Raw genomic sequence first — 22,132 nt, forward strand, 5'->3', positions numbered from 1 at the left:
GGCACCTAGTATAGTGCCTGACACAGGGCAGGCACTTAATACAATCATGTTGATAAATTGATCACTGTTATGGTGATTATTAGTAGTGAGAAGGAAGCCTAGAGAAAACTTAGAGACTATATAGAAGTAAAATATTCTGGCTATATATTAAATATGTTTGTAAATTATGTAAATATGTTATATAACATGTAAATATGTGACATAAATAGGGTATATATTAAATAAGCTTGAATTGCATTTTTTTCAAATTGAATAACACTTTGAAAACAATTATGAATTATAATGATGTTTTTCTTTTTTTAGCACTGCAACCACCATTGCAGTTATCCAAAACAGAATTTTACTTTGAAGTTCCTTTAAATAATAAACCATTGGATTCTAGTGATGAAAACCAAAATAAGCAGGTAGATATATACAATTAACTCATTTTTAATAGTGTTTATGACTTTTAATTTATTGTGTGAGTTTTAAAATAGTAAATTATAAAAGTTATCTCCTTTGAGGAATTTTAACAAGTTTGTAATGTACACATTAAATGGAGAAATATATTAGTGTTACTCTCTATATCTATTTTAATATGTAAAGAAAAAAAAGTGAACATAAAAGTATTCTAAACATTGTACACAGTAACTAGATAATTTGATGATCATCTCTGATGGGCTTGGCTCTTTTCAACAATGAGATGATTCAGGTCAATTCTATTTTTTTATATATTTTTTATTTTTAAATAGCCTTTTATTTACAGGTTATATGTATGGGTAACTTTACAGCATTGACAATTGCCAAACCTCTTGTTCCAAATTTTCCCCTCCTTCCTCCTCCCCCCTCCCCCAAATGGCAGGATGACCAGTAGATGTTAAATATATTAAAATATAAATTAGATACACAATAAGTATACATGACCAAACAGTTATTTTGCCGTACATAAAGAATAGGACTCTGAAATATTGTACAATTAGCCTGTGAAGGAAATCAAAAATGCAGGTGGGCAAAAATATAGGGATTGGGAATTCAATGTAAGGGTTCTTAGTCATTTCCCAGAGTTCTTTTGCGTAGCTGGTTCAGTTCATTACTGCTCCATTGGAAATGATTTGGTTGATCTCATTGCTGAGGATGGCCAGGTCCATCAGAACTGGTCATCATATAGTATTGTTGTTGAAGTATATAATGATCTCTTGGCCCTGCTCGTTTCACTCAGCATCAGTTCATGTAAGTCTCTCCAGGCCTTTCTGAAATCCTCCTGTTGGTCATTTCTTACAGAACAATAATATTCCATAATTTTCATATACCACAATTTATTCAGCCATTCTCCAACTGATGGGCATCCACTCAGTTTCCAGTTTCTGGCCACTACAAAGAGGGCTGCCACAAACATTCTTGCACATACAAGTCTGTTTCCCTTCTTTATGATTTCTTTGGGATATAAGCCCAGTAGAAACACTGCTGGATCAAAGGGTATGTACAGTTTGATAACTTTTTGACCATAGTTCCAAATTGCTCTCCAGAATGGTTGGATGTATTCACAGTTCCACTAACAATGTATTAGTGTCAAGGTCAATTTTAATAGATGTGATGGAAAGAGTCATCTGCATCTAGAGAGAGGACTATGGGGAATGAATGTGGATCACAACATGGTGTTTTTATCTTTTTCATTGTTTGCTTGATCACTTTTTTTTCTTTCTCATTTTTTATTGATGATTTGATTTTTCTTGGACAGCATGATAAATGTGGAAATATGTTTACAAGAATTGCACATTTTTAATCTTTATTGGATTGCTTGCTTGGGGTGAGAGGGTGGGGAAAAAGGAGGGAGAAAAATTTGGAACACAAAGTTTTGCAAGGGTGAATGTTGAAAACTATCTTTGCATATATTTTGAAAATAAAAGGCTATTATTAAAATATTCTAAATACTTAATGAGATATTGGCAGTACTATGAGAACTGGCAGATCAGAGATCTGGAGCCAGAGGAGACCTCAGAGGCCATTAGTTAACCCCCTCATTTTATATTTGAGGAATCTCAATTCTAGGGAACCTAAATGATTTGCTTGAGGTTGCGTGGGCATTAAACATCAGAGACATGATTTGGACGCAGATATTCTCAGTTCAGAGTCAATGTTTTTCCCATGGTATCATTCTAGTATATAATTACACTTATTGACTAGGTTCTGTTGGCTTATTTGTTTTTTGAGAAGCATGGCAAAGGGCTGCTTTGAAGCCAGAAAGGTTTGGATTCATATCCAGTTTCTTGACATACACCAGCTATCTGAGAGAAGTATTTCATTTTGTAGCCCTACTCTATTCAAATCACTATTAATCAATTTTGTAGAATTATATCAAGCTTCTATATATAAAGCCCCAGAGCTGTGAGCTATAGAGCCTAAGTTTACTTGCTTAGCTGTAGGTAGTTAACTAAAGACTCTACACTCTTGTTTGCCTTATGATGCTGACCAAGCTCAGTTTCACAGAGGCAGCAACTAAATGGTCCCTCAAAATGTTTCTGAATACACAAAAAGTGTATTCAATCACTTTTCCAATGGGAACAGATGACCATCTTATGACTTCTTAGATCACTGCCTATGACAGCTTTTATCATTTCCTCCTGCCCAAATTAAGAAGAAACCTGTCCATCTCATATGGAGATATTTCTATTTCTTGCTCCACACAAATTGTAACCCTAGTGACATACTGCTTATTTTAGCTTATGCATCACATGTCAATCAATGGAATTATTCTGTATTTGGAATAGTTGTTCTAGAATGACTGGATATCTAGTCCTATAAGATCCTGGAAGGAGGAGACGTCTCACATCATGAGGAAGATTTGAGGTCTCCTTCATTGGAGGGGACCATGGACTTTTTTGTAAAGTGCATTGATTCAGACCTCTGCCTCTGTCTCTCTTATTGTAGGTGGGATAATTTCAGTCACCACATATCTGATGCTGGATAAGTCACTGTACTTCTCAGGGTTATAGGAAGTTCTAGTAATCTAAATTGCAGAGAAGATCCTGACCTGTACTGTTAGGGGAAATCCCTCACTGGAGGCTCCCTGAACTCATGAAATCACAAGTTTAATTCTTAGCCTGTTTTTGTAAATGTCATAGACATATATTAAAATTATTATGGACAGCTAGGTGGCTCAGTGCAAAGGTTGAAGTCAGCAAAATTCATCTTCTGAATTCAACTCTGGCCTCAAATATTTACTGTTGTGTTATCCTGGGCAAGTCACCTAACCATGTTTGTCTCAGTTTCCTTATCTGTAAAATGAGCTGGAGAAGGAAATGGCAAGCCACTTTAATATCATTTGCCAAGAAAATCCCAAATCAAATTATAAAGAATTGGATAAGACTGAAAAACCACTCAACAAGAACAACAAAAAACATTATTATACACTAGACAATTATGTCAGATTTTAAAAATATCATAGGAAGCATAAAGCAGGTAGTGAGGTCATTTCCTTTGTTAATTTTTTAGAAGAGGTTTTGGGTGAAGTTTAGCAGTTGTGACACCTTTATTCTCTCATCTTGATTTAACTCCTCAGGACATAAATCTTGAATAGACACTTTAGTTTTTGATGAACTTGGATCCTGCATTAAATATTAGGATAGTGGATTGGCTGACTTTGGAGAAATGTTTGATGACTTCTAGGTATTTTTTAAAAAATTTATTAAAAAACATGGTTTGTGATGAGCATTGTTCAAGAGATTAAAACAATTGTGAGATTACATATTCTTTTAAATATCAAAGATAAAGGGTATTTTGGGGTAACACTTGCAATGTTTTTTCTTTCTTAAAACCCAGACAATAAATAAATCTATATACTTCAGGAAAGAATAATATATGGGAGAGAAGAGCTGAGATAATTTAATATAGAGCAAAATATGTTAAACGTTTTAAATTATACAGAACTTCAAAACTGAGATGTCATCTCTACATCTGAACTTGGTCAAATGTATACTCTATTGCTGAATTCAGTATTTGAAAAATACACCTTCACTCTACTTCCAAGTTTAAATTGGTGTCATTGGAAGAAAGTCTTGTTTTAGTTATATTGATGGACCTAATCCATCCAATCCAGAGTAACTAGATCACAAAGATGGAAAATATCCCTTCTTTCCATTTGTGATATATGTTCAATTGTGTTTGTCCAAATGTGTAACCAGTCATTTCAGGTCTTTTTGCAAGGGTAAATTAACATATAATAATTGTAGGAATAAGAACTATGACTCTTTCAATTCAGACTTTCCTCAAGCATGAGTGAGGAGTCTAATTCTGGCATCACTTTAACCATAATATTTTCTTCACAGAAAAAGAGTCAGAGGAATATTTCCAAATTGCTAAATGGTTATATCAATTTACAGTCCTTCCAATAATTTATAATTTGTTTTTCCCCCACAACCACTTTAATACTTGTCATTTTCCTTTTTAAAAATCAGTTTTGAAATTCTGATGGATATAAAACAGAACCTCAGAGAAACTTTAATTTACCTCTCTTTATTGGCAATTTAAACATTTTTTTTTCATTTGGTTGTTGATAGTTTGGGCGTCTTCCTTTGAAAACTATCTATTCATATCCTTTGATTATTTTTCATTTGGAGAAATCATTCATACATTTGTATCAGTTTCTTATAAAATGGCGATGAGACCCTATGAGAGAAACTTGCTTCAAAGAGTTTTCCCATTTAATCTGCTTCCCTTTTGATTTTAGCTGAATTTCTTTTGTTTGTTTAAATCTTTAACTTTATGTCATCAAAAGGGTCCAGTTTACGTTCTGAGATCATTTCTATCCATTGTTTGGCTGTAAACTGTTTTCCTTTAGATTGATCTGAAAGGCAATTTCTTCCTTATTCCTCAAATTTGTTTATGATGTTGCTTTATGGCTTCACTGGCAGGGTACTGATACTTTTTTTCAGCAATGAGCAATTTGCGATCTTTGAGAGCATAGTTAAGTTTCCTAAAGTCAATCAATCCAACCTCTTCTTTCTTCTCAATTTTGAGCTCAACTCAAATTGATGCCTATTCAAAATTTACACATTTTTGGACTAACTTGAGCTGACTATTCAGCTACATAATGCAATATATAATAGTCATTTTTCATCTGCTTTTCTAGTGCAGGTGGTTAGACCAATATGTTTCCCGATGCTATGGAGAGCTCTGGGGAAATTTTGTAGTGTTTCAGGATTTGTTACAATTAATATGGCCTCATCTATAAAAAAAGAGCTTTTGAACAGCCTTATTATCATTAACAAACTTTCTTTTGTTTGAATTCTGTGTAGAACATCTTCCCTGATAACGAAAACATATTAGCTGAGCAGCTGCCTCCCTGCTTGATACCTTACTTAATGTCAATACTTACCAGATTATTGAAGTTAGTTATCTTCATAGTTGCATCTGTTATAGAATTTTGTATAATTTTTATCTTTGCTTGGTATATATCTTCCCTGAGGAGAATTTTTAAGCCAGTATTTTGTTCTATGCAGTCAAATACTCTGTGTGTAGGTGTGTATGTGTGTGTGTGTGTGTGTGTGTATTCATTAAAGTCATATGACTATTTTATTCCCCAGACTTTTAATTTTGTTATGTGATCATAAAGATTTGGTCAAATTTTGAAAATAATCTTGGAAAGCTTGTTAGTTGTCTTATAGTTTCACTAAAATACTCTTGATGAATGCATAGGTATCTTTGTATTTATTTTATATAGATGAAACTTATTTTATTAAATGTTTCTCAATAAAGTTTTAATCTGGTGCTGATATCTGATATACACTTGGAAGTTTTGTAGGGCCCATTAGTGACAGCTCTTTAGCTTAAAGAACCAGCCCCATTTACATAAAACAGAGACTTTTCTTATGACATAAATGTAATTTAGATAGAAAATTGAAGAGCCCAAATTTCTTAAAATTTCCCTATTTACAGAGGTACAGCAAAGGACAATAAATGGGAAAGAGCAGGTTGCAGAAGAATGTCTAGTTTGGCTATCATTAAAATATTAGTTAGAGTACTCTCCCTGCCTAAGAGAAGAATAGCTTGATTTGCCTCGATAATAACTTCATCCTTCAAAAGATGTAAGGAAACACTGAAATAAAGACTATGTATTTCATAAGAATGAATTTTGTAAACTTTATAAACTTTTATTTTTATAATTGTAAACTTACAAATTATAAATCTCTAGGGAGAATAATTTTTCACTTCTTTCTCTTATTCTTCATGTACATGCAACTATATAACTTCCAATCTGGAGGATTAAAAAAAAATATACAGAAAACTGAGAATTACTATAACAATTGTTTATCTTCTTTTTAATATATTTTCTTTAATTATTTATGCTGTTACAGGTTCTTACCCTGACTAGCATCTCAAAACACGAGGTAACCTGGATTTTGGATATTGGTCATTCAGGCAAAAGAGTAAAAGATGGCACTTTTTCATTCAGTGAACTTTCTGGTTCCCTTGTACCAGGTGAAACAGCTAGCATTTTCATTAACTTCTGTTCAAGTAAGTATTTCTTCCTTTGTTGGCATTTCTTTAGCATTGTACAGTATTTTATCTTTCTCAGAGCTTAGATATGCAATGTGGGAAGGAAGAAAGTGGTGAATTTGGATCAGAGAGTCTAGGTTTGAATTTGGTATCTATAACTTACTATTTATCTAACTTTGGTGGAATCATTTAACTGGTGGGGGGCCTTTGGTTATATTAAACTATGTGGTTTCTTTATCTATAAAGGGAAGTCTTTGGATTTGATAACATCTGGGCTCCTTTTCAGCTATATAGCTATGACCCTACTTTTTATAATAAAAGAACCTCCATTTTAAATGAAGTTAATAGAAAAATACATTGTAGATAGTTTTTATTATTATTTATAACATTTATTAGAGGCTGACTATGAGCTAGGAACTGTGCTAAACATTGAAAAGACAAATAAAAGCAAGCAAGATGTTCTCTATCCTCAAGAAGTTTACATTCAAGAGAATATAATATGTAAAAGAGAACAGGAGAATAGTGGGGAAGGAGGGAAAGAAGCAATGGGTGGCAATTATTTAGTGAGTTAAACTAGTTCTATAGTTGAGAATCAGTGAGATGAAGAATTGCTGAAGCCCTTCCTACAACCTTTGGTATAGGGAAGTAGCCACCAATGAGAGGAAGGGCTGAGGACTAAAGTTTCTCAGGGTGGAAGTTAAGAAAAAGGAAGAAAATTCTGAAAAGTAAATTTGAACCAAATAAAGATAATCAACAATAAGGATAATAGTTGATTAATTAATGAATACAGTACAGACTTAACATTGTTTTATTAATTCCCAAATATGTAAAGTTTGTTTTAGAATTTTAGAAGAAATCACCCAAATGGTTTTGGTAATTCTGTTTATTGCATTCAATCTCTATATATTCAAGTGTTTTATTATTTGTGTTACTATGTTTTTCTACATGAATGGACATGAGCCATGGTTGTTATAATACTATATATAATTTACTTTTTTTCAGATTATTTGGAATATCTTCGAAAATGTTTTATTTTTCTAATATATAGTTTCCTGCCTCAGACTAGTCTGCTTGAAAATATCTAGATTTGACTAGCTTATTCACATATAGGACTTAAGAAAGTGGCTATTTAATATCTCATTATCCTCTCAAAACCAGTAATATTCACTTAAGAGAATAGTATTTACCCATTTATTGCATTATTTTCTTTGTGATAACCATATACTTTAGTAATAAAGTTGAAATTCTGATTGCATTCTTTAAAGTTCTTCAGTCTTGAAAAAGTTCACTTACAACAATATTGATTATTCTCATCAATTCAATTGATCACATTTTTATTATAGGTTAGTTCTATGTAAGCTATAGAATTAGATACAAGAAAATATTTCAAATTGTCCTGGGTCTTATCATGGATTTGAATTACTGAATTTCAGGACTGTTTATTAGGGAGATTCTGATACAATAGAATATTTTTTTAATATTCATCCAATCATGTTTTTTGTATCAGTAAACATATTAATAATTGCTGAAGATTTACTTTTGAATTCTCTTTTCAAGGATATTCTTCCCTCTTTTTTTTTTTTTCTTCTGACCAGTCAATTGTTGTTCTACTACAGGATTAATCCACCTACTTAGCCCTCCTTTTCCTCAGTGTCCTAGACAATTTTCTTCTTTAAAATTTAATTTTTCAGAACAATAAAAATTATTTTTTTCTATCATCCTGTCCTCCTTAATAAAAAATGAAGCTCTGTTAGAAATGTTACAAATATGCATAATCAAATGAAACAAATTACTGCATTGATTCTATCCAAAATACTGAGCTATTAAAATTTAAAATAGAACTAAGAATTTCAGATATCCTCTGTTTCAATTTATATTTTAAGACTTTTTTGGGGGCAGCCTGTATATAGCTATGTATATTATATGCTGTGAGACTTGTCAGGAAATATATAGCATTTTTAATTATGAGAATCATTGTTCAGAACTTTTAATTCTTTTCAAAGTTGTTGGCCTCTGCAATGTTTTTATATTATAAATCATTTTCCTGGTTTTGATTAATTTAGTCTGCAACAATTCATAAATATCTTCCATGCTTCTCCCCCCACCCTGAAGTCATTGTCTTAATAATTTTTTACATAAGAATGGTATTCCATATGCCATCTAGGGGAGGGTATGGGGGAAAGTAGTAAAATTGGAACACAAAGTTTTGAAAGGGCTAATGTTAAAGAATTGACCACACATATGTTTTGAAAAAGAAAAAGCTTTAATAAAAAAGAATGGTATTCCATTATATTTCTCTACTGTAATTTGTTTAGCCATTCCACAATATATAGACAACCCCTCAATTTCAAATTCTTTGCTCTTCAAAAAGAGTAATTAAAAATTTTTTTGGTAAATATGGGTCCTTTTTTTTTTTTTGATGGCTTTGGAACATAGTGGTATTTCCAGGTCAACATTTGCACAGTATAATAACTTTTGGGTCACTGTTTCAAAATGCTTTCCAAAATAAATGTTAGACCAATTCACAACTCACCAACAATTTATTAATATGCCTTGGTTTCCCACACAATTTATTGAACATCTCTTATTTTCTTTTTTATTTATTTTTTGACTTACAATCTGATGAATGTGAGGTGGAATCATTGAGTTGCTTTTTTGCATTCCTCTAATTATTATTGAGTTGGAAAGTTTTAAATTTAAATATTGCTCTAGAAAGAATTACTCTTTCTTTGAAAACTGTTTATTCATACACATTTCCATCAGGTACTTATAGGTTTTGGAAATGAAACCTTTTTTCACAAAAATATGTTGCTAAGATTTTCCCCATTTATTTCCCTTCTAATTTTAGCTGCTTTGGTATTATTTGTGCAGAAACCTTTCAAATTTTATGTAAACAAAATAGTCTATTTTGTCTTATATGATTTAGTGTCTCTTTTGGTTAGGACCTGTTCTCTCATTAACAGTTATAAAAGCAATTTTAATACACATTTTATTTGATAATGGGATTGCTCTTTTTGTCTGTTATGTACCCACTTGGAATTTATCTTGGTAAATAGTAGAAGATATTGATGATGGAATAAACATCCCAGAGAGTGTTGAAGGAATAAGTAGTTTTGTAGACATTGAGGGGGATGGGATTATGAAATCATAGTTGGGGGTGTCTAATAGAATTTATATATTGATAAATTGGGGTTCAGAATCATTGAGATGACCATATTATAAAGGGATGGGATTACACTAACCATAGACCCATGAGTCTAGGCAGAATATCTTTTGTTTGAGAGAAGAGAATTGAGGGAGGAAGGTGATTATATTATGTAAGGTCTCCCCTCGAGATTTAGCCTCTTGGCAAATGAGGATGTCATTTCTATGGAGCCCAAGAAACCCGTCTCACTGAAATTAGAGATGGAAATTATTGAGAATGATTTTTGGAGCACTGGAGGCCTTGGAATGAAATTGAAATTCAGACCCTGGATCAATGCTGGACTCTGGCTTCTGAGGAGTTCCTGGAGAGAAGATAAGGGATGCTGGGGTGAGATTATAACCTGCCCCCACCACTCTGCAGGATTTGCAGGCTTCCCTGGCAGTTACTCCTAGGTGAGAACAATCCCTCTATCAAGGCAGGTCATTACCTTCGTTATAATTTGTGTTATCAGAGAATTCTTGAGAAAACTTGCCCAGAGTCAGATAGTTTGTGTCAGAGGCGGACATTAATTTAAGGGGCTCCTAGCTTCAAGTTTAATTGTGTATACTATATTGTTAGGGTCAAAAGACAAAGGTCAAGCCAGTGTAAACAAGAAGTAAACAAGCGAGAAATGCTTGAGATCCCCAGAAGTAATTTCTGTGAGCAGAGACCCCCTAGTGGGTAGGAACTCTGGTCAAATTGAGATAGCTTCATTAATGGGAGTATCTCCTTCTTTGATTGGCTGTGCATGGGACCTCATAGAACCTACTTAATTTAAGCTCCTTGTAGGAGGAAGTCCGTCTGTGGGAGTAGTTGTGAGGTTGGAGGCAGGAGGTGAACCCGGGGTCTCTCAGAGACCTGGTGCCCACATGGAAGTCAACAAGAGGTCTGGGCAGAATGTGAACAAGGAAATAAAACACTTTAAGTTTGCACGCGGCTGCTCTTGAGCACACTACCAGTTTAAAACTACAGTTTGTGAAACTATAGCCAGAGACCTCTGAAGACTTCAGAATGAGGTAATCTGGGTAAAGTTGGTTTCTACACTGCAAAAGTCAGTGGCCAGAGGATTCTCTGAAGCCCTGGGAATTAGGAGAGCCTGGCAATGTAAAGAAATGCAGAATAGTACTAGGGTGTTGGCAAATGAAGTGACTGCCCAGAGTCAAGCATTTTTTTTACACTATATTATACAGTTTATCTGCCTCTACACATATAGAATCAACTATAAAACAATATAATATATAATGAGTACATTAAAAAAATACAAAGTATTGTAAGAGGTCTGGGATAAGGGGAGACTTTGTGTTCAGGGTCACATAGCTTCTTTTCTGACCTTTTGATTTAAGATTGGTATTCACTACTTCCTATAGTATTTATATCCAAGTAACGTTGTTAATAAAATGTATTTTTAGAAGGAATTTTCTTATTTCCTCATTTACATTTGTTAAAATCTTAACCACAATCAAATTATATCTTCTTTAGTGCAAATGATCAATAAGTTTAAAGGGCATCATTTCAGTAACATAACAACAACAAAAAAAGCAAACACACTATTCAAGCAACTTTGCTTTTACTTTTGAAACCCTATTATTTTCTTTTGTTTCTCTCGGGTACTTTAAGATCTCTCAGCTTCAAAAGTTTCACATTCACATGAGGCTGTATTTTTCAACTTCCTATACTGGTCCCAGATAGCCCATTCAATTGACTATTAAGTAACTGTGCATTTGTATTGTTATTAGAGCCCACTGCTGTAAAATTCAATTAATTAATTCTTTCTTGTTTCCTTAGCAGCTTTAAAAACTGTACACTTATTCTAACCATTTAACAACAACAACAACAAAAGAACTCGGTTTCTTCTCTTCTGGGTCCTTGAATGATGTGCTTGTCTTTCCTTACCTCTCTTCTCAGATTTATATTAACATTCTATCTTCACTGTGTATGAGAAGTAGCAGTCCTGAACATATTCCTTGGGCAAATGACTTCATCTTTGCACCTTCCCTCAGGTTCTGTATCTATAAAGAGAAATTAATAGCACTTCATTACCTATGAAGTCCCTAAAAGGTCATTACCTTTTATCAGCTCCTTGGGAAAAAATACCACATGAAGCCAATTACAGATAGAACTTTGGTCATAATCCCAGCACATTCTTCTCATCAATTTGATAGCCTTTTCCTTTTCCAGAGAAGAAAATCTCAATGCTTCTTTTATGCCAGAGTAAAGTTCTGGATAAAAGAAACAGAGAGATTTCTGAAGAGATGAAGTAATAAATCCTGTAATAGAAGAGAAAGATGGACCTCCGAGAAAGTCAGAGTTAAAATCATACCTGGGTGGCAAGATCAGGGTCCATACCCAATAGGTCTACTTGGCTTTGTTGGTAAAATTATGTGCTGGGTCCATAAAGGGTTTTTCCTGGTACCCAGTTTCATTTGTCTTAGATTACTCTTTCCTATCTCTTTCATTCTAAGAGCAGCAAACTTAACTGTGTTTTCCCCACCTCCCTTTTGCCTATTGTTCAGTATCTCATTTTTGTGATACCATATGAAGTTTTCTTGGCAAAGATACCAGCATTGTTTACCATTTCTTTCTTTAGTGGATCAAGGCAAAAAGAGATTTACTCAGTTTCATATAAGTAATGAGTGTCTGATGCTGCATTTAAATGCAAGTCTTTCTGACTCAGGCTTATTCTTCTGTCCACTGAACCACCTAACTGCCTGTATATTATTGCTTTTTTAAAAGGAGAAAAAAAAGAAATTAAATGATATAATTTCCATATTTTTTTATTTATATTCAGTTACATTAATTTAATCCTAGAAATTTATGATCTGGTTAAAGTGTTATTTCAGGTCTAAGCACCCCTTTTTTTAATAAAGGGAGAGAATAACTAGCTGGCTAATACATCATAATAATTACTGACATTTTCTAGTTACTTCAAAACTCACAAAATACAGTACAGTTATTTTATTTACTCTTTTTTTCTGTGGTGTGTGTGTGTGTGTGTGTGTGTGTGTGCAGCAAAGTGATATAGTCTATGGAGATCAACTTTGCTGGCAGAAATTTTTTTGTTCTGTCATGTCTTGACTTTCTGTGACCCCGTTTTGAGACAATGGCATGTTTAGTCTTTTTTTTCCCCCAATTCATTTTATAGATGAGGTAATTGAGAAAAAAAGGGATAAGTGACTTGTCTTTCTGAGGCTAGATTTGAACCCAGGAAAATTGAAACAAAACAAAAGAAAACAAAATATTATCTTGGGCCAGCAGAACATAAGGGAGGATTCAAAATATGTTAACAATAAATTTCTATTTCAAGAAAGTATATATAATATAGAAAAGATTATATATGATTGTTTTTTTGTCTTTGCTTCCTTGTAGGTTATTCTTTTGTTTTCTGCAGTACACTTTTTACTTTATTCTTTTTTTCCTTTCATCCCCTCCACCTCTCCCAAGCAAATTTACAGGTGAGAACAGATATATATATATATATATATATATATATATATATTCATTCACATATATTTATATATATACTCTCATACATATATACAAACATTTACACCCAACCCACACATATATCTAAACACACACATACATACGCCTATTTGCATACACACACACACACACATATATATACATACACACATTCATTTTTACATATATATAGATATCCATCTAAAAAATGGTTGACATGGTTGACATATAATGTAGATTTCTTTCTTGATTGAATTTTTGTTTGACTTTTTCTGAGATCAATGATTACTAATCCTCTTTTTTTTCCCTAATAAAGCCTACTCATGGTGCTTGTTACAGTGTTTGTGTTTATCTCTTACTTCATATCCTTGGTAACCCCTTCTATTTTAATTTTATTCCATAACTTGCCTTTCTATTACTTAATCTCCCTCCCTTACACGTGAATTCCTCTTTTATTTTCTCCCCATATATCCCATTCCCATTATGCTCTATATATTTTATCCCACACCTCTTAATCGAAATACTCTTCTGCATCCCACTTTATTCATTACCCCTTTTTCACTAATCTGTAGAACTTGTCCTACTACCATGAATCAATACATCCGGCTATATTCCACTTTGTCCTAGTCTTTCTGGCTTATTTCTTTATAGATTTTGGAGGGTGCTATACCCTTCATGGTATATATGTATTGTTCCCTATTTAACTCATTCACGAAGTGAGTAGGTTTTTACAACTACCATTCTCCTCTCTCTAATGCCTATGTCAAAATTCTTCCTCTGTACCTCATTTTGTATTATATAATTATTATTTTTACCTTTTCCTAAACAGGCTTTTTAGAGTCAGATCATACTCAGCTCTGCTCCAATCTTTCTTATGAGCTACTCAGTTACTGATGTCAATCAGTATATGTCAATCAATATCAGTATATAATAAGCATATGATATACATTTCTGTGGAAAAAACAATTTGTTTTGTTGAGTCTTTGGAAATTAATCTTTGATGTTTGTTCTCATATGTTAAATTTTCTACTGAGTTCAGATTTGGTTGAGACAAAGTCCTGAAAATCTGCAAGTTAGTTGGAGTCCATTTTTTTCCCATTTAAAATTATGTTTAGTTTTGCTGGATACGATATATTTGATTGCAGGCCTAGTTATTTAAATTTTAGATATATATTATTCTAGGACCTATGATCTATTATAGCTGTTGATAAATCTTGTACAAATGTAATTGTAACTCCAGCATATTTGAATTGTTTCTTATTTGTTTGTTTCTTTTAGGATTTTCTCTTTGATCTGGGGGATTTGAAATTGAGTAATAATATTCCTATGTGTTTTATGTGTAGGATCTTTTTGAGCTTGTGATTGATGGAGTTTTTTTTTTTTTTTTCTATTTATACTTTCCCCTCATGTTCTATCAGTCCAGGACAGTTTTTTGGGGGGACCGTTTCTTGCTTTATTGTGTCAAACTTCTTCTTCTTCTCCTTCTACTACTACTGCTACTGCTACTGCTACTGCTACTGCTACTGTTACTGCTACTGCTTCTGCTTCTGCTTCTGCTTCTATTATTCTGCTTCTGCCTTCTTTATTCTCTTTTTTTTTTTGGTCACAGCTTTTGGGTAGTTTGGATATTATCATATTTTCTCTTCTTGATCTGTTCTCTAGATCTGTTATTTTTCTTTTAAAATGTTTCACATTCTGTTCTATTTTTTTCATTCTCATTTTTTTTTTTTTGTTATTTCTTGGTCTCTTATAGATTCACTGACTTCACCTTGCCCAATTCTAATTTTCAAAGAACTATTTTCTTCTTTAAGATACATATATATGCAAGTTTTTTTTTCTCAATCTATCTCATTTGATTTTTGAAGTCTTTTTTTGAATTTATAAATTGGGGGGGGGCAGGTAGCCATATAACATTACTATTTGGGGTTAGGAGAGGTTTATTCCCACTCCAGTGAACTCCTCTGAAATGAATCCTGGTATTTCCAATTCCCATAGTAAGTTTCTATGTTGGGTTCTTTTCTTTTGTCTGCTCATTTATTTTTTTTATGAGATGTATTAGTGTATGCACCTCTAATCCTGGGTGTTAAGTATAGTGCCTCTGGCTTCACTTCAGCTCTCCCCTCTGACTTGGAATACCAAGCCACTCATTCTATTCTCCTGCAAGTGCCCACAGCCAGCAATGTTCTCTCTCAACTGTTTCTGCAATCACCAGGTGTGCTGGGTCCTTGTTGCCCAGGGCCACATCTCTGTAGCATATCTCTGGTGTTCCTAATCAGCAGATGTTTTCTCATTCTTCCCAGACTCAGACCCTGTCCTGGAGGTGAAAGTTCCTGTGGTTCTGGCTGAGACTCCAGAGGAATCCAGCTCTGGGTTGGCTACCTTTAGGGAGCTAGCCTGGAAATGTTTATACTACAAACTGGTTAAATCTCAATCCTGGGGTTGGTTTTTGAATCTTCTCAGGTTGCTTGAGGGGGGAAAAACATTAATTCAATTTTTCTCAGAAATTCTGGCTCAGTATAGTCCCCAAAAAGCAACTATATCATCCCCTCAGGGTTCTAGAAGTATCACTAAGGTGTTAAGATGATTTTTTTCTAAGGCTATTGGCTCAAGACCTCATTCAATTGCATTCTTCCATATCCATTACCAGTGTGGGTTGATATCTCTTAAATATCAGTAATGCCAGGAATTAGCAGCATTCTATCAATTAACTAGTTTCCCCTTTAATATACCAATTAGCCAATTAACATCAAGTAACAATGGATTACTTTCACAAAGGAATGTATATTGAGAAGTTATAATGGGAATGAATTTTAAAAAAAAAAAATCTCTCCTCAACCAGGTCACAATTTTCCTATCCTTGCCCTCTGAAGAGAGTAGGGGCACTTAAAGTAGTTGCTACTGCTACATTTACCCCACAATTAGTTCTGAGTGCCATATAGCTCATTTACCTAATGGATGGAGTTATTCCCTTGCTTCTACATAAGATTTTATTGTTGGGACGCCCAACTCATGGACTGGGTCAAGCAGATTCTCAGGGCTTTCTCCTTCCCAGGTTTGGCCTTGAGATATCTGGTAGTTTTTCTGACCTGTCACAATCTTAGAAGGTCCTGTAACAAAGGAAAGATGAGATAATAAAATCTTGTCTCAGATATAGCCATGCTCCCACAGGCTTATTGGGCAGGGCTGAGAGGAAGACATCAAACTTCCATCCTCTAACTTTTCTAAATTCAAAATCATCTTTATACCTAATGTCCAGAAAAATAGAAAAGAAAATGAATTTCTGCTTTGGAATCTTATATGCACCCTAGGTTCTGGCAAGGCCACCAACTACAAGACCTTTTCTTCCCCAAGGATAAGAAATAATCATAGAATATATCAAAATACTGTGAAGTAGGGAGCCATGGGATGAAGTCCTTTATTGTGTATCATCACAGATTACCAGAATAAGGTTGACAAATATGTATTCTCCTAGAAGTGGGCTCTTATTTGCCAGTCCCTGTATTACACTTAACTTCTTTGATCCCCATTAGAAAAATTGCTATCCTCAAAATTACTATAGGTGCATTAAAAACATTTTTCTTTCAGTTCTAAATTCTCTTTTCTGCAGACTCTTCCACACTCATTAAGAAGGCAAGAAACATGATACCCTTTGTACATGTCACACAAAATATTTCACATTAGCCATGTTGAGAATAAAAACAAGAAACATGAAGTAATGTATCCTTTGGAATTGTTGTGGATCATTTTGGATCATTTAAGTGATCCGAGTAGCTAAGTCTTTCACAGTAGATCATTGTTACAATATCATTGTTACAATATTGCTGTTACTGTGTACAATGTGCTACTAATTCTGTTCTCTTAATTTTTCATCAGCTTTTTATGAGTACACAGCAATAGTAATCACAATCATATATGACACTATGTTCAGCCAATCCCCCTACTGCTTATTATATCCTCAGGTTCTAATTTTTTCCTGCTACAAAAACAGATAATATAAATATTTTTGTACTTTTACCTCTTTGAGGTACAGATGTAGTTAGCACTATTACTGGGTCAAGCACTATTAGTGGAGAAGAAAATGGCAAAACATTCTATTGTCTTTGCCTGGAAAACCCCAAACCAAGGGTTGAATGTGACTGGAAAACGACTAAACAAACATGTTTTAGACATTGTGCCAGATGTTTGGCATAAAAAGAAAAAAATAAACTTACACTTGACATTAAGGCACTTATATTATATGGAGGGGAGGGAAACAGAATGTTCCAACAGAAAAAGGGCTGGATTTAAAATTAAAGAGCCTTGGTTAGAGTTCTACCTTTGATGTTTGATGACCTTGAGATGTACCTCTCTGGGCTAAATATAAGGTAATGTGATAAGAGGTTGGGAGAGTGACTCTGTGTAAGGGGTGGCACTTTCATTAAATCTTGGATGACAATAAGGATTCCAAGAGGTAGAGGTGAAAACCCAAGAGAAAAAGCTTTTGTAAAGGCACATTGAAGATGAAATGTAGAGTATTAGGACCATCTATTACGCTATTTTAGCTGGAAAATAGAAAGTGTGAAATGGATTAATACATAATGTGTGTAATGTTGCCCCCCCCCCCCATTACACTCTGATGCTGTTCTAGTGGATTACAAGAGAACTTTGAGACCTGGCTTCCAGCCAGGTATGACTTATCCACTCAGAAGCTATTGAGGCAGAATAGCTGATATGAGATGCCACAAATGGTAGAAGAAGAGGCAGTTCACAGTTGTAATGTTGCTACAGGTAAAAATGTACAACTATTCCCTATTCTTAAATAATTGCTGCAGGGGCTATGACTAGCCAGGCATGTACCAAGTCCCCAGACACCTTTTGTGTCTTTTGTGTCTTTTCTTCCTTTAACATCAACCTTATGAACAGTGAAAAGTCTGGAGAGAATATAGGGATGACAGCTGGCATCTTCCCTTTCACTAGTGCATGAGGAGCAAGAGGAAAATAATGCATAAGCAACAGCAGATTCTGAGAGAGGTATCAGAGAGAGAGAGAAAGACCACTGGGGGAAAAAATGATCTTGGCTATTTGCTCACCTTTGTCCATCCAGAGGAAAATATCAAATCCACAATTAATGGTATTATAGAACTATTTACTTTTTGATAAGCTCTAACCGTTAGCCTAGCATTAACTATATTAGAGGTTGTAAGTTAAAAATAATTAATTTTATTCTAATTATTCTCTAATGCAATGATTTCAAGTAGGGATAAATTCATCTGTACTATACCTGATGTAAGTTTATACTTTGAGAACCTTTTACTTTCACCTCTTTTGAGTGAGCTCTAAACTAGAGCCCAAAATAAGAAGAGTAGCTGGAGTCAGGATGTTATGAGACAACAAATGTAAGAGTGAGATGCTTAATTACTGACAAGTCAGTTCTCTTCATAGCTGAATGAGACAAATTAAAATCATTAGGTAAAAGATAGGAAATAACACACCAACCCTGGAATCTTGGCTAAATTGTTTCCACTATAATCCTAAATCCTAGAGAAAAGTGAAATTTTATCCAGATTGTAGAATCATTAAATGCCATGCTGAGAAATTTATAGTTTATCCTAGAAGCATTATGGAACTATTGAACGTTTGTGAGGAGAGATTTGAAATTGGTAGATTTGTGCTTTATTATTGGTTATATGTCAGAAAGGTAGAAGAAGGAAAAGAGACTTAGAGACTGAATGGAGATTATTTAGGAGAGTGGAATAGCCCAGGTAGTTGATTGAGAGCCTGACCTAAAAGATTATCAGAGTTATGAGAAAGAAGGGAAATAGAGAGGAGAAATGTGGAGGTAAAATGGAGAGGACTTGGTAGCTCATGGTATTTGGAGGCTGGGAAAAGAGTGATGTTTCAAATATGAGTAGCTGGAAGAATGATAATGTCTTTGACAGAAAATTAGGGAATTTGGGGATAATTCCTTGATGTGATCCCAGGTCAATTTGCTAAATAAGTATTTTGAATATGTTCTCTTCATTCAGTTTGAGCACTATATAGTCAAATAGTTTATAGCAGAATTTGATTTTCTGAAGCTTCTCAAAAACAGTGATACCCTTTAGGTTTGAGGATGCTCCAAGTATTCAAAGTGTTTGTTTGCTTTTGCAGCATATTTACTTCAGTTGTGAATAGATGTTCTTTACCTTGTTGAGTAATTGCTTATGTGAAATCATTTAGTCCCAAACTATAAAATTTATAACTTTGTGAACATTATTTGTTATCAAAGTGTCAAGAACAAGATTTGGTTGAAAACATTCCAAGTCATTCTTTCTTTTTATTATGCAGCTTGCAACCTCAGCCATAACTTTCTCATGCTGCTGAATCTATATCTGGAGAGTTCTTGCATCCATGAGTGTCAGGCAGTTATATTTTTAGGAGAGAGTTTAATGGAACAATATATTTATGTTTCTTTGTATCTTTGGGGGAGGTAGTTTGCTCAAAGTATTTTAGTGGAAGTGTTGTGTCATGTCTTTTTAGAGAATCTCTTAAATTCATTTGCATCCCCCCAAAATGACTACATTCATACAGAAGCTTGTATGAGTTGATTTTTTATCTGATTGGATTGAGGTTAAGAAGTCCAGGAATCCTTTTTACTTCCTTGATTCCTTTTAGGTTTATCTTTTAGACAGGTATAGTTGGACACCAAACAATTTTTCATTTTGTCTGAATGAATGATTACACTTCTAATTTAGATATTTGCAGTTTAAATAGAATGTATTTGGCTTCTGTAGAGAAATGTAGGAAGGATATGGAATTTCATATCTGTAATTTGTTTTTGTCAGTATGGGTAACTTCCTCCAATCATGCAGATTAATCTATGTGCCTAGTTATAAAACTGATAAATGTGAGAGACAGAAAGCCCTTCATTCTATCCAATATATTACACTATTTCTATTTGGTTTCAATAACTTGGTGAAATTCTCTTAGGGATAAACTCCTCATTGCTTAGATTTTAATAGAAAGGCACACTAAGTGACCAAATGAAATAGCTTGTAGTCAGGGAGTGAAACAGTATGTATCGAAGGGATATTCAGAAACAGATGTCAGCTAGTAGTATTATCAGCAGTGAGTGTAATTTTCTATTAGACTCTGGACTAGCAGTAGAGTACTAAAATTTTGGGAATAGAAGGAGCGAACATGGCAGATGCCTACAAAAAATTGACAATATGTTCTTGCAGTCAGAACCACTAAGAGACACTGAATGAGTTAAAGTTCTTCCTCTCTCTTTTTCACAGAGGTTTTTAGACCATCTGAAGGAGCTGGCTGGGAAATATTGATGTATACAGTTGTTCTTCCTTCTCCTCATCACAGTATTCCTCTTCCTTCTCTCTCCCTCTCCATCCCCATTAAGGACATTTCCCATAGATTTGAGGAATGTAGGCAAATCTATGATCCTGGGCTTGAGAATTTATTATTGCTACAAAATTAAATTCTCCCTAACTAACCTTGTCCGAGGTATTAAGAGGTTGAGATACACTTGAAATCAGGTCAAGCAATATATGAATTTCCTGTCCTTGATAAAAAAGCCAGGAGTAAATTAGTTAATTCCTAATAATCAAAATTCAAAAGAAAAGCAGTACTTAAGTCATATAGTATATTTTTCATTTAGACCTTTTGTAGCAATTCACCAACCAATAATGTTAAGTGCTGTTTTCCCTAAAACCAGTATGATGGCCACATGAAAGTAAGTTTGCAAATTTTGCTATGTTGTTTATATTTGGCATTAAAGAACATATTTTTAAAAATGTTATGGGAAAAGTTGACAGTTATAATCAAAAGAAAAAAGTTAAGATTATTCATCAGTGTGACTTTTCTTTCCACTGATGCAGCTCACAATCTTGTGAAGTTTGTGAATTGCTATGGCCCCCAAAATTCATTACTTGGTAAGAAACCACCTGGTGATGAACTTCTGCATTTGAATAAGGTTGGATGAGAGATTCCATTGGATGACAGATATATGGTCTAAGGCTAGGCCCATACTCAAGATCTTTTTAGCCTGCTAAGACTCGATCAGAGTTTGCACTCAATTGGGAGAACCCTTATGAACCCAAAGTTATTTGCTAGCCATGTTGAGGCATTAGAATAGAACTTTGGTGGAACATTTACAATGATGCACAAATTACTTGGGATAAGCTATAATATAGGTATAATTTCATTTTATGACATCAATGGTCATATATTAGTACTTCTACAGACATAAGAATATCTAATGTCAATCAGATGAAATTAAATTGAAGTGGTTTTTCCTACCTTTAAATTAGCAATCTGTTAGTTTACTGACTGGATCTTGTGCCATATACATATATTTCTTTACTATTTTAAAATGGAATTTAAAATTTTGAGGTTTTAAAGAATAGATATTACTCTGAAGAGAAAAATTTTAGCTTATTGAGTACACTTCAATGACTATTAGAGATGTTATACCAGGTGTTGTTGTAGGGAATTGAAACCAATCTTTTAAAAAAATTATTCATGTACGCAATGTATTTTTACAAATACGCAATCTATTTTTACAAAAGCACCAAGAAAAGTACATTGAAAATGAAAAATAGTGCTAAGAGCTGATTAACAGTTCTGTAAAATACATTAATTATGAGAAAAAAACCTAAGCTCTTCAAAGGGATATAACAGTAGGAGATGCTGTTATTGATTCCTCTACGATGTAGTATAAGCATCATGAATTTAGAAGAACTTAAAAAAAAGATTAAAAAAAAATTGATCTGTGCTATAATCACAACTACGTTTAGGACGTTGAATGGGCATAAAACAATTAATATTCTGTCCTATATGATTGATGTGTTGAGCATTTTTATTGAACTGATTTTTATTCCTTGTAGCTTTCTGGAGTAGGAATGGAAGTAGGAATTTTTAAATTGTGTTAATTTTGATGCATCCTTAATAGTCAATAAATGTCTATCTTAATACTTCTTAATATCATTATTCCAACTTGGGCCTTTTTCAGATATTTGTTGGAGTTTGTGTAGGAGAACT

The 22,132-nt window shown here is 33.7% G+C and overlaps 1 protein-coding gene across 1 annotated transcript in view; it reads left to right on the forward strand.

The window, feature by feature from the left end:
• The window catches only part of CFAP47 (cilia and flagella associated protein 47), a 759,462-nt gene that overhangs the window by 135,191 nt on the left and 602,139 nt on the right, over positions 1-22,132 (forward strand). The window contains exons 23-24 of the mRNA XM_031959439.1: positions 304-404; positions 6,333-6,492. Coding sequence (XP_031815299.1) covers positions 304-404; positions 6,333-6,492 — 261 coding nt within the window. The remainder of the gene's footprint in view (positions 1-303; positions 405-6,332; positions 6,493-22,132) is intronic.

The sequence above is a fragment of the Sarcophilus harrisii genome, chromosome 3 (genome assembly GCF_902635505.1).
Source record: "Sarcophilus harrisii chromosome 3, mSarHar1.11, whole genome shotgun sequence".
Classification (NCBI taxonomy): Eukaryota; Metazoa; Chordata; class Mammalia; order Dasyuromorphia; family Dasyuridae; genus Sarcophilus; species Sarcophilus harrisii.